This window comes from Coturnix japonica, chromosome 20 (assembly GCF_054131305.1).
Source record: "Coturnix japonica strain WE chromosome 20, WE-NBRP24, whole genome shotgun sequence".
NCBI lineage: Eukaryota > Metazoa > Chordata > Aves > Galliformes > Phasianidae > Coturnix > Coturnix japonica.
The window spans coordinates 11,916,822-11,930,943 of NC_140682.1; the positions used below are offsets into that span (position 1 = coordinate 11,916,822).

The 14,122-nt window shown below is 50.0% G+C and overlaps 2 protein-coding genes across 6 annotated transcripts in view; one reads left to right on the forward strand and one right to left on the reverse strand.

The window, feature by feature from the left end:
- The window catches only part of LOC146757669 (uncharacterized), a 321,308-nt gene that overhangs the window by 50,720 nt on the left and 256,466 nt on the right, over positions 1–14,122 (forward strand). The gene's annotated exons all lie outside the window — the stretch shown is intronic.
- Positions 1–14,122, reverse strand: part of LOC146757672 (pyruvate carboxylase, mitochondrial-like) — a 45,766-nt gene that overhangs the window by 22,855 nt on the left and 8,789 nt on the right. Inside the window, 4 exon segments of the mRNA XM_085520713.1 lie at positions 4,671–4,956; positions 7,834–8,007; positions 10,600–10,658; positions 11,234–11,880. Of these exon segments, the coding sequence (XP_085376839.1) occupies positions 4,671–4,956; positions 7,834–8,007; positions 10,600–10,658; positions 11,234–11,880 (1,166 nt within the window).

Here is a 14,122-nt window from a genome sequence, read left to right on the forward strand (position 1 = left end):
GAAGGGAAGGGAAGGGAAGGGAAGGGAAGGGAAGGGAAGGGAAGGGAGGGAAGGGAAGGGAGGGAAGGGAAGGGAAGGGAAGGGGAGGGGAGGGGAGGGGAGGGGAGGGGAGGGGAAGGGAGGGGAAGGGAGGGGAAGGGGGAAGGGAAGGGAAGGGAAGGGAAGGGAAGGGAAGGGAAGGGAAGGGAAGGAAGGGAAGGGAAGGGAAGGGAAGGGAAGGGAAGGGAAGGGAAGGGAAGGGAAGGGAAGGGAAGGGAAGGGAAGGAGGGAAGGGAAGGGAAGGGAAGGGAAGGGGAAGGGAAGGGGGATTCAGTATGTTCAGTGGGGAGTCGGGAAGATTGTGAGCCTGAAGTACTCAGCCAATGAGGAACCGGGGCAGAAGGAGATCAGCGTGGAGTAACACGGCCTAAAAGATGCAACGCTGCTTTCTGCATGCTCTCCTGCTTGCAGGGGACCTGCCATTGCAATTGCCAATCAAAGCTGCTTGATCACAGATAGCATCCTGGTCAGTGATCTGGGTGTTTCTTCACTGGGCACCAGAGGGCAGAACTAGTAATCAGAGCCCCATTATCTGACTCAGTTCTTTCTGGGGTGCCACGCAGCCACAGGACTTTTTTCTTGAGACCTAATATGGTGTTTAGAGGGCAGTACTGCATGATGGGGTACTGCATATGTTTCAAGCTGCCCAGCGGTTGCCTCCACCATGGTAAGCACATAATGATCTGGACAGGCTGGATGGCTGGGTTGAACTCATTGGGATGAGGTTCAACAAGACCAAGAGCCGGGTCCAGCACTTTGGCCACAGCATCCCCAGGCAAAGCTTCAGGCGTGGGGCAGAGCGGCTGGAAGGCTGTGTAGAGGAACTGGACCTGGGGGCATTGATCGATGCTCAGCTGAACTTGAGCCAGTGATGTGCCCAGCAAGCCAAGAAGCCCAACAGCATCCTGGCTTGTATCAGAAACAGCATTGGCAGCAGGAACGGGGCCGTGATTGTCCCCTTGTACTCAGATCTGGTGAGGCTGCACCTCCCAGATGTGTCCACTTTTGGACCCCTCACTGCAAGGAAGACATCACAACCCTGGAGTGTGTCCAGAGAAAATGACTGCGGTCATCTGAAGGCTTTGTTGGTTGTCGGAGGGCTCCACTGACTCCACTGGTTCATGCCTTAGGTGTGCCCTGTGTCTCATTGCAGGATGTGGGATGGGAGAAGGGCCCAATCTGAACACGTAGTCAATCCCAATGAAGCTCTGAACTTCAGATCTCTTGGTTCCAGTGCCATCCTTTGCACATCCTCCCATAGTTTGATGTCCTTTCTGCTCTACAGTGCTCCCAGTGCTCCAGGTGAGGCTGTAGCAATGCAGAGCAGACAGGGACAATCCTTTCCCTCACCCAGCTGTCAGTACTTTGCTTGATGCACTCCAGTGGACTGTCGGCCTTCCTGGCTGCCTGGGCACACTGCTGACTCATGTTCAGTTTGATGCTGACCAGGACCCCCAATCCTTTTCAGTCAGACCGCTCTCCAGTGTCCCATATCCAGTTAGTGTGTATGTCCAGGGTTGCCCCTACCCAGGTGCACAATCAGGCACATTTTGTTTTGGTTATGCTTTATGCACCAACTTGTACCCACTTCTCTGATTTGTCCACATCTCTCTGCTAGTCCTCTCCACCCTCCGTGGGGGCAACAGCACCTCCTCATCTGGTATCATCAGCAAACTTGCTCAGAACATCTTCTAGTCCTTGTCATGGTTTTGTCATCTTTGCTGTTCTTATGCCATATCATAACATCATGTGGAGCACAGAGAAGAAAAACTACATGTCCCAGAGGACCTCATGGTCAGAGAGGGAAACACGTCACGGAAGTGACGCTAGCTCTCTCTCTCTCAGTGCCTGGCAGCGAGTGTGAAACCTCTCTCTTTCTCTTTTATTTTACTTGATTTATTAGCCTCAATTTCAATTAGATTGTAATTAGTAAAATAAGTTTTCCTCCTTAGATCATTGCCGCTTCTCTGTTTGTTTCCCTGAGCCCAGCTCCCATCTCTTTCCCTTTCCCTTTCCCTTTTTCCCTTCCCACTTGTCAGGGGCTGGGGGAGCCTACGGGCCTACTGCCCCCCTGTCACGGACATAGACATCAGTGACACCATGCAATGTTCTCAAAGGTGATTCAGTGTCTCGAGAACTTTCCACTTGAGCATTTCCAAAGCAATTCAGATGCTGAGAGACCCAAATGCTGGTTTGGAAGTTCAAATACTGTGGTGGTCTGCTGAACTTCTCACGGGGCAGTGTGTAGGATACCCCACAGTAAGAACCATAAGGGGGGTAATCCCACAAACACACACATCTCTTGTCAACACTCAGACCATTTCCAACAGCCACCTTTTGGATGCAGCTCCTGGACAGATGTGACACAGAACAGCATCGGTGCAAAGGGCTCTAGGAAGGATTTCTTTTGTGAGCACATCTAACAGATATCAGGTGGGTCCCTTGGCTCATTTCCCAGTGTGTTAGGAATTTGGAAGCACCGTGGAGGAGTTCCATGCAAATCATCACCAGTTTGACCAAAAGGGGTGACAGAAGGGCTCAGAAGGGATGGTGCCACTGTGCAGGGAGCACCAGAAAGACAGGATGAGCTGAAAACACCCTGAGCCCAATTGTGGAGTTGAGCAGATCCAAGGGCTGATATCAGTCACAACCCACAACCACAACAAGCCAAGACTATTGCAACCAAAAGATGTAACACAGAGGTATTCAGTATTCCGGCACAGTCACATCTTCGGTTTTTCTCTCACAGAACACATATGGGTAAAGGCAGCTCTCAGCCATTCTGTGCTAAGTCGAGGTCACACGGGGATCCTCTGTAAAATAAAACAAGACCCCAACTTGCCTTTTGGGGGCTTTGTTAATATGGTTAAAATGAGGGAATAATTGAGCAAGTGTTAATTCTATATTCCTTTTCCCGGGCACCCTTAGCCTTCCAAGTGTATTTATTAAGAGGTTCCACTAAGGTTAGGGACACTGGCCTCAGGATAGCTGGGTGAGTCGACACAGGCTGGCCAGGGAGAGAAGTGTTTCCCTGGTTTATCAGCAACTGGATGGTGACTCACAGGGGCAAATGGCAAGGGTGGTGGGTGAGGCCTTGGGACAGAAGATGTTAAATCGAGGATCTTCTCCTTTTGTTGTAAGCTTTCTAATACATCCACCCTTCACTGCCCTCCCCCGCCTCCTGCCTACCTTGCGCTGGAGGGGGGCGAATGCATCAGCTTTTCTTGAGCTTTTTGAGCTTTTGTTCTGGCCACCAGTTAACTGATTTCTCTAACCTGACTGTGGGTAATCCACCCATCAAATCTCGGGGAACGCCCTCTTGACAGCCCAGTGTCCAGAGACAATTACATTTATGATCAATATTTTGCCTACCTGTACTTACTGGCAATGACTGCCAGTGAGACCCTTTCCAGCCCCATTGAGCTTTGGGCTGGGTGGCCCAGGGGCAAGGCTGACTGCTGCAAGCCTCACTCCCCTTGGCTCACACTTACTGGTGGAAGAAATCACCAGCCCGTATTTTCTGCCACAGTTAATTAACTCTTGGGCAACCTCCCCCCATGTCCATACTTTGTATCCTGACTGCAGATGGTTGGATGTTACAGTTCCTTCTAACGCTGCCCAGGTTCTTTCTCCCTGGGACACAGCCTGTATCTTCCATTGCAGTTGTATGCCTACGGGTTTCAGAGATTCTGGAAGCCCCCTGATTAAAAGAGTCGTCGTCTCAGGATACACAGGCATCATCACAGTTGATTGACGGTGTGGCTGCAGCTTTCTATCGTGCATCATTTGGAGACGGCCAGCCATTTGAATGCTTTGTACTACCTGAACAACAGCAACATCAGGCAGTATGGCTTTGTCTGCAGTTCATCACCTGCCTCATCTCTTCAACCACAGCAGAGTCTCACAGGAATGTCAGAAGCAGCCACACTCCTCTCGAGGTTCTCTGATCAAATCAGGAACAAACATTGCTACGATGAGCAAACTGCTGTCTACCAAGGTGATGTCAACATCTCACTTTCCCACCCTTCCCTTCTATGCACAGAAAGCAGCAAGCTGCTGCCCATCAGAGGGCTTGTTTTGCCATCAGAAGGTGACTGCAGTCATCTGAAGGCTTTGTTGGTTGTCGGAGGGCTCCACTGACTCCACTGGTTGTCAGAGATGTTCATTGAACATCACAAGGCTCCATTAATCAAGGAGGGGAGTCACTGGTCATCAGAGGGCTTCATTGGTCATCAGGAGATTAGAGGTGTCCGTGGGAGGGGTTATGCGAACTTTGCTTTGGATAATGGGGTTGGGGTATCGATGCAAGAGGCCTAAAGCAGACCCAAAGGAGGGCCAAGTGGCTGCAGTAAGAGAGCAGCTAAAAGGAGGGTGATGTGGTCACACTGTGTCCAAGCAGAGGTGGATCAAAGTGTAACAGGTTTGGGAGGAATTGTATGGAGGAGCAGAGAGAGAGCAGAGGGAGGGTACTGGGGCTGCTTGGCAGCGTGAGGAGCTCCATCCTTTAGGACTTTGGAGCAGGTGATGGGAGAGAGGGTGGGGAAGGCCACAGGGGTGCAGGACATGGTGTGCATGGCATGGAGCTGGGGAAGCCTCCCAGCACTTTGATGTGGCCACAGCCAGGCAGGGACAGATCCCAGCCGGACGGCTCCGGCCCGCAGCGGCTGCAGCGGCGCTGCCGTGAAGGGCGGCCCCGGCTGCGGCAGCGCCGCTGTCTGAGGTGAGAGCCGGGCGGCCTCGAGCCGGCTGTCAACGGCTGCTCCCGCCTGCTGCGGCTCAGCCAATCGGAGCCGGCGGCGCTGCCGTTGACCAATGAGAGGCCGGGCGAGGGGCGTCGCGTGGCCCCTGGTTGGAGGCGGGTGGGCAGGGGGCGGGGCGGAGCGGCGGTGGGGGAGGGGTTTAGGGGTGCGCGCTATTCTAGCAAGAAATGGGATGGGATGGGATGGGATGTGGGATTGGGATGAGGGATTGGGATTGGGATTGGCAGGTGAGAGGTGGGGTTGGGAATGAGATTTGGAACGTCGGGTTGGGATTGTTGGCTGTGGGATTGCGAAAATTGGGATTGGGGTGCGAGGATATGAAAAGGAGATCAGAAAATGGGACGTGTATGGGATGGACTCCAGAAATGGATATGGGATCGACATGGGAAGAATATGGGATGGATATGGGATGGGGTATGGATATGGGATGGGGTTGGGATTACAACTGGATAAATATATGGAATGGACGTGGGATGGACGTGGGAATACGGATTTGGAATGGATATAGATACGGGGTACAGGATGGGGATAGGATGTGGGGACACAGACACAGGATGGGTTTGAGATGGCTATGGGGCTGATATGATGGATATGGGATGGGCTATGGATACACAACAGGATATGGGATGGGATAAAGTCATGAGATGTGGACATAGGATGGCTGATCAGATGGGGCTGTAGTGGTTATGGGGCCATAGGGGCTACAGGATCAGGATGCTGCAGTGACCTCTGTCCCCAAATTTCCCTCCCGCTGTGACACATGGAGTCCCACAACTATTCCTCTTTCCTTTATTCACATATGGGGGCCGGGGGGGGGCATCCCCAATCTGCCGTTATCAAGAAAGAAATCTTAATAAGAAAAGTAAGGGTTGTCACCCCCACCCCATGGGAACAATGGTGGTCTGTGGGGGTGGACACAGATGAGGTGCCCTGAGGAGTGTCCCCAACTTTGGGCTGTGACACCACAGGGGTGACACAGGTATCCCCGACTTCATGGTGTGACACTGAGGGGGTGTCCTCAACCCTGGCGTGTGGTGTGGGTATGTCACCAACTCTGGCATGCGACACTCTGAGAGTAACATGGGGATGTCCCCAGCTATGGGGGTGAGGCACCGTGATGCCGTATCCCCATTTGCCCCGGGAAGTCCTCGAGCTGGTCATGGTGTTCCCAGCTTCAGTGCAGTGTCCCCAGGGGGGACCTTTTGTCCCCTCTGCATGATGGTGACACCCAACGCTGGCTGCCAAAAGTGACACCCAATGACGATGACACTGCATCACAGAACCTGCAGCAGCTCCAAGTTTGTGCTACATGTCCTACGGTCACTCCAAGCTCTGGGACAGGTCCTGCTGTCACTCCACCCCTCATAATGAGCTCTGCAGTCACTCCTGCTACAGGTCCTCTAGCTGTTCCAAGTACTGCAATAAGAAAATGAAACAAATGCCTATCAAGGGAGGTGCAATATGCCAGGATGTACAGCCCTGTGGTTGCTCCAACCCCTCCAATGAGCCAAGTGGCTGCTCCAACTTCAGTCACAGGTCCTGCGGTGATTCCAGCTCTAGCAATGAGTTCTGCAGTTGCTCCAACTCCTGCAACAGCCCAACAGCCACTCCAGTTCCTACAGTGAACCTTGAGGCTGTTAAAACCCCTGCCACATGTCCTGGACTTGCAAACAGATATGCATATGTATTAGCATCTTTGCATGTATTTTTACATCTGCATACGTTATATATATGTGAGAATATACCGTAAGTAAGCATGTGTTTATATATAGAGATATAGATCTATGTCATAATCATAAGCATAACCCTTTTCTTTTTCTCTGTCTTAGTAAATAGCTTTAACCCAACAAATTCTAAACCACAGCACTGCCGAGTCCCTTACAGATCTCCTTGGGACTCTTGAAAGGAATGAGGAATAGAAGATTAGGGAGCTCTTTCTTTCTTCTCATTTCCTAATCACATCACAGCCTCCTGGATATTTTCCTCTTTACTCCAGCTGCTCTTCGAGACCCCAGCACCAGCCTCTGTGCACTTCAGTTTGTCTCAGAGAAATCAGCCTGTTTACAGGACAAGTGAACTGTTAATGTCTGCAGAAAACAACTATAACTTAAGCTGACTGTATCCATTTCGGTAGGTGAGGCTGAAAGCACAACCTGTGTGACTGTTCACAAAACAAGCGACTTACTGAAGAAATATTTGGGAGTCTCAGAGCTGTGTTGAAAGTTGACCACCCCTTTTAGATTTCTGCCTCCAATCCTTATTCCTTCCCTAAGAACAGGAAATGGAAAATCCCTGCCTTGGCTCTCCTCTTGCAAAGCACCCTTACAACATTCAGTTGTGCAGTGGAGCTGTGATCCCCCTGCCCCAGGCAGCAGCTGTGGCAGCACAAGCCCTGCCGGGGGGCTCCTTCCCCCCACACGTCTCCCCGCAGCGCCCTGGGCAGCTTCCCGAGCAGGATGACTGCTGACCCTGGCAGGCGGCAGAGTAAGATGTATTTTTCACCAGTGGACAGACTGATTCCAGAAGCATGGCTTTGAGTTGCAGTATCAAACTCTATAACCCAGAATTAGGTTATAAAGCAGGAATACGTTTATTAGGCACTGAATGCAAAGGGGATCACACTTCTCTTGCACACCAGAAAACAGAAGTGTTACCCATTTGAAAGCCAAGCTGATACATATTCAACAGATTTCCTGGAATTCATCTACATATTCATTATTTTCCAGGAAATCACTTACATTCTGCCCCTCCCTCCAGCACATGGGCTGTTTGTAGCTGGGTTCTTCCTCCGGAGGTTGTGGGGATGAAGTCAGACGTCTTCCTTGCAAAGGCTCAAAGTCTTCCTCACTCCGTCCTTTTTACCCCATCATGTTTGATTGAACTAGTCTGTTTCTGGACGGCTTCTTGGGCTATGTTCCTTTTAGTATGCAGGATGTTCTTCCCTTATCATAACTGCACATCCTACTTGGTTATGGGCCCACATACCTGACTTTTAACTTTGAGATTTACTCTTTTACTCTATCAGTTTACTAACAGATCGTGGTTGCCTAGCAGAAGTGCAAATGCCTCATCTGGAAATCTCTCTGTGCGGAGTGCTGCGGGGCACTGGGAGGCAGAGCGAGTCCGGTCCCGATGGGTTGCGGCATTGCGGGCAGTGCCCGCATGCACCAGGGCGCGGACACAGGTGGGGCGTAGTGGTGGTTGGTGCCTGCGTGCACCAGGGTCGGTCACATATGCGAGACATATGGGTCATGGGTACTTGGTGTGTGCGTCTGTTCTGTGTACCTGGGCTGTGAATATCCAGAACGTAGGGGGTGGTGCCCTGTGGCACTAGTTTTGATGATGAAACTGTCCAGCATTACATCAAGGAGATCTGTGATCTGTTCAAGACTTCCCCATATTTTGGCCTGAATAGAAGGATACATCTGCATTTCATTTATTGTCGTCGTTATAGGCTTAGCAAGGATAGCAGTGACTCGCTGGCGCTGTGCATTGTCATTGTGTTTGCTGAATCAGACCAGACTGGACAGCCAGGGAGTCGTATACTCCAGACAAAGACGTTTCAATTCAAGACTAGATTTGTTAAATCCTGAAATACACTCTTTCAAGCACTCTAGGGTAAGACCTCTACAGTGCCTGTCCTTGCTTCTTTCACTTCTGCTCAACCATGTGGCATCTAATTTCTGGAAAGAGTTGGCCACTTTGACTTCCCACCAGGAGAATGGCGTGATATGCCTGGCCTTATCATCTGTAGGGGACTCTTTCTCACCCTGCTCGTTTGGGGTTCAGCTCCCTGGCTCCTTTTATCACAAGGTTATCCATTTAGCTGACCATGGGAAGCCAGTTGATGTTATCCTTGATGATTTCAGTAGAGCTTTTGAAACTGTTTCTGACTGCACCCTTCTGGGCAGAATGTCCTGCATACGGATAGACAGAAACAGAATGTGGTGGTTGAGCAGTTGGCCAATAGGTGAGGTCCAAATGATTAGAGTCAACAGGTTCCATTGGGCTGGTAGATGGTCACTGTCAGGGTTCCCCAGGGCTCCATTTTAGGGCTGCTTCTCTTTCATGTTTTTGCGGATGACTTGCATGCAGGACTAGAAGATGTTCTGAGCAAGTTTGCTGCTGATACCAGATGAGGAGGTGCTGTTGCTTCCACTGAGGGTGGAGAGGACTTGCAGAGATATGTGGACAAGTCAGAGAACTGGGTACCAGTTGGTACTAAGCACCAAGTGCAGAAAGTATAACAAGTGCCTGATTGTGCACCTGGGTAGGGGCAACCCTGGACATACACACTGACTGGATATGGGACACTGGAGAGCGGTCTGACTGAATAGGATTGGGGGTCCTGGTCAACATCAGATTGAACATGAGTCAACAGTGAGCCCAAGCAGCCAGGAAGGCCAATGGTCCCCTGGAGTGCATCAAGCAAGGTATTGCCAGCTTAGTGAGTGTCACGGGTTACCTAGATTTACCTTTGCCCGTGACAGGGGGCAGCCGCCCTGTAGGGCCCCCAGCCCAGAGAAGAAGGGAAAGGGGAATGGGAAAAAGAACAGCGGCAGCAATCTAAGGAGGAAAATTTATTTTACTAAATATGATATCGGAATACAAGATAACACAATATAATACAATATGATTGAGGCTAATAAATCAAACAAAACAGAGAGAGAGAGAGAGTCCCCAGAAAACCGAGAGGCCTACTGTGAACTCTAGGTGACACGACTGGAATGCTTCCCACTCCCCGAGAGTCCAAGAGAGAGAGAAAACTCCAGCCTGGGAGCGAGATTATATACGTCCTCCTCCCGTGACTTATCTCTGACCGCGACGTCAGATGTGCCACGGACATCCTACAAAAATGACCAAGGCGAGGAGGGATGCTGCCAGGCACAGTAGTTAGTGTAGGAATAGAATGTGTTTCCTGCTTTAGAGATGGAAAAGGAGGAATTAGCTATCAAAAAGGGAAGATCCACAAAGAGAAGCAGAGATTGATTCTCAGGGCCTGATTTCTACTCATGGGTGGAAGTGATGTTTATCATGGATAAGTTGTTTACTGGACAAGAAAGAGGCACGATTAGGTGGGCAGCTATGCAAGAGTAGGAATGGAACACAGAAGGAAGGTTGGGCCCTGGGGAGAGGTGGAGAGAGGAAGGATCCCAAGGATAAACTGTACTGGTTGCTGTCTCTGTCTTTGTGACTGTTAAATTTCACACTTGTGAAAGTGCTATCTAAGAAGCTGTTACGGTACAAGGGGTGTCTAAGAAATATCTAGAAGACCCCCTGGGCTGTGTTTTGGCTCACTGAAGAGTCTTTGCTGGCGAGCCAGGGGGAATACGGAGTAAGAAACCAGGATCATGAATGAAGTTCTGGGACCAGTTTTTATAATTAAGTATCCTAATTGTGAGACCAAGTGCTGGGTGTTAGTGGGAAGTGAAGAAAGGTATTGCTTGATTATTGATGGTACAATGGAAGTGTAATGGAGGCACCAAAAGTGAATAGTGGAATTGTGGAGGAAAAAAAAAACACACACACACACACACACACACACAAAAAAAAAAAAAAAAAAAAAAAAAAAACGGCAAAAGGGGTAAGGAAAAGCGGTGAGTCAGAAATATAATATCTTTCTAAGTCTGTGATCTGCTCTAGCCAAAGTAGATGCTGCGGGCATGAGAACACATCCTCTGCACTGTGCCCCCCGCCCCTCCCCCCAAACCTCAGAATCAGCACTCTCTAAGAGGGGGAGAGAGTAAGAGAGAGAGAGCGAGCTGTGGGCCAGAGACTCTTATAGAAAACAAAGTGTTACCTGCGAAGGAGAAAAGACAGGGACATTGGAAGCGAGAATAGTCTTTCCTCCTCGGTTACCTGAAAGAAAGAGAGAAGACAAATTCTGGTCCTGAAAGAATTAGAAGGGTTATAAAGGAGTGTGAAAAAGAGGGTAAGAATCCACTGAAGGCTGCACACGTTCAGCTCAACATAGCAACCTATGTTTGCTGACCAATAGCAATTAGCACATTAGTTTAAGAACCAATTTATTAGTTTAGCAAAAGGAATCCACAAGCTACAGTTGTAAAACTGTCCATTTCAGCTTTACTGGGTGAAGAGTCTTGTTTTTCCTCAATAATTTTACACTTGGTGATTTTGCCTCACAATAAGGACTGCATTCGCAACAGAATTCTTGTGTCTTTTGCCTCAAAACGGGACACGGGCATTTTCCTCACGTTCCACATGCATTGTTTTTAGAAAGTGGCACCCCCTGGCCTAACAAGCAATGGAAATCTTGCAAACCGGGGAAGAGCGGATGGAAGTGAGTCAGAGGTTTCAGTGATGAAGCTGATGGTGAACAAATGGGGAAGAAGTAGGTGGGCGCTCGACCACCCTGGATACCACTGAGCACACCCGGAGCTTTGCCCTCCCCCCTAAGCCCCCCCACACCTCACCAGGAGATCCCCGAGGGCTCTCCGTTCCCCCCCGGCTTCTTTGCCCCCCACCGCCCCCGAGGCCCACTCAGGCTTCAGGCCCTGCGTGTACAGGCCGCGTTGCCATGGCGACAGCGCGCCTTCCCCCCTCTCTGCGCGCACTCGAAACTGCCACCACGGCGACAGCGCATGCGTGACGACGTCGGCATAGCAACAGCGCGTCAGCGCGCCTGCGCCTGTGCTCGTTGCCCGAGCGGCGCCAGCCGTGCCGTCATCACCCCGCGCCCCGAGGAAGAGGCGGCCGTGCCGAAGTCGAGCTGCTCTCCGCACTGCTGCAGCGCCGCCGGGCAACCCCGGGGCTCCGAGCGCCGCCTCCGCTTCTGCAAGTGGCTGTTCTGGGGGAGGCCTGAAGGGGTCCCCTCCGCGGGCGCCGCGAGCCGCCCTGCGTTGGCCCCGCGGGGCCTCTGTGGCACTCAGGGCTTCTGTTGGACGGCGGGATGTTCCCTGTGCCTCCTCCCCTCCCAGGGGTACCTCGTTGCCCCACCCCACGCCCCCATTCTGACCCCTAGGCTCCCCTATCTGTGCCCCCCCCGCCCCCGTCCTCCCGTCCCCGTTTCTGACCCCTACAATACACTGTCGTCCCCCATGAGTCTTTGTTTTGTGACTTACTTAGAGAGAAAGAGGCGTCGTTATTTGAGAGAACGGGCCGTGGTGGAGATGTTACACGACCCCACGTTTATTCCTCAGAATTCTGATCCAAATTCCAGTCCAAACCAAGGCCATGATCCTGAGAGAGTCAGGCGTACACCAAGTATGTGGCATATGTGCACAAGGTCTGCACCAGGTGAGTATGGCGGTACATGAGCAGCAACGTCTGGCAGAGGGCAAAGAAGACCCCTTTGAATGAAATGATTACTAAGCTTCATGACTTTGAGCTACGTTTAACCCCTCTACGTGCTTATGTTTCAGCCCCTGTGAAAGTAACTGAAAGACTGGATAGAGTAGAGAGTAATCAGGAAGGTAGGATGGAGGAACTGTCTGCTGTGCTTCATCGTGATGAGCCCTGTGAACCCGTGGTGAGATGGGACACAGCTGATGAGGATCAGGATGATCAAAACAGCCTGCTGGAGGGGCTGATCAAACTGGTTTCCTCCCAGCCTGCATCATCCAGTGTCTCAGCTGTTAAGACGTCCTCCTGGCTTGCGGAATCAAACTCTATAATCCAGAGATGGGTTATAAAGCAGGTATGTTTATTCCAGCGTTGCGCAGTGCCAGGTGCAAGGGGGATAGCTCCTTCAAACTTGCACACCGACTTGTAAAATCGGGACACAGTTATAGGTACATTTAATACATAGTCAATGATTTCTCGGAATTCTGATACATAGTCAATGATTTCTTAGACTTCTAATACATAGTCAATAGTTCTAGGAATTCTGGTACATATTCAATAGCTCTTTAGCATACAGACCCCCTCTTGTCTTTAGCATGCTGACCCCCTCTTGTTCTTATCAGGGGGAATGCAACTCCTCTTCTGGTCGTCCGTGAGGTCTCACTCCTTATCTGCATCCTCCCTGCTCTCTCAGGCCCCTTGTTTCTTTTACTTGTTACCTTTAAGTTTCTTTTACTTATTTCTATAAACTACCTTTAAGTTTCCTTTACTTGTTTCTATAAACTACCTTTAACTATCCCCCTTTTAGCCCCCCTTTATTCCGAATTCCAGCAGAGCTTCTGTTTCCTGCTTCACTGTTCATTCCCCCCTTTTCTTCAATCTAGCAGGATTTCTCTCCTGCTAGATCATTCCTTTTCCGGTGTGTGGCTAGCTGTTCTGCTATTCCCTTAATTGCACTTTTGTATATTTTATATGTAGTTAATCCAGTCTATGTTCTTGTTGATTGTCATCCACCAAAACAGTGACTCCAATCCTGCAGCAATTTGATTTCTTGCCTTAAATTTATCAGGGACACCTCTAGGTACCCCAACTAAATCTATATACATTTCTTTTCCAAATGCCAGGGTGAATGGTATAACTAATTGAACAAGTGCACAGGTGCCTCCCCAGTTAGATGGTTAAGCTGGACCATAAAAATCTTTCCCCCACAGTACCACCGGAGATTTGCCCTGGAGATTCCCAATCTTGAATAATTTCCTGCTGAATCCTCCATAACATCCAAGACCTCATCACTGCATAAGGAAAAGTTTCCTATAGGCCTGGTAGCCTTCACACCCTGCTGTGAGAGGCAAGCTGTATGGTTACCTACTGCTGTAGAGAGCGCAGGAGGGATCTTGACATCTGTATCAGGCATTGGAGGAAACAAGAGAGAGGTCTGCACTCTCTATTTCCCCAGGCAGTTTTCTCTTGATACAGGGCGATCATGCATCACATTCCCTTGGGGTCCTTGGTCCATCCCAGCAGAATGGGTACCACCTGAGCTATTGGCCGTCCCGATGCACAAGTGTAGCAATTGCTATGGTTGGGACTCTGGACAGTATACTTAGTCCATTCTACCCAGGCATTAACGTCCCCATATCTTGTTTCAGTTTCAAATGTTTGTCTAAGATCTTTTATCTCCTTAATTGTCATAACTGCAGGGTTTTCAGGAAGATTTTCTACCCCTTTTTAAGCTCTTCCCTATCCTGGACATTCTGGGTATTTTCAAGGAGTGTCTCTGTCCAGCCTCAATTGGCAATTGTCCACCATACATCATTCCATACACTACAAGAGTCCCTTATTCATATCAAAACTATCAGTTGGTCCCTCCCCTGCATTATTGTCAAATTTCACCTTTTCCAGATAATTATCAGGATAGCAAATGGGTACAGCAGTAAAAACTTTTTTGTTACAAGGAAAACTTTTTGTGAGTATTGGTTCTATATAGGTTATAATACTCTCCCACTTACATATACAATTCA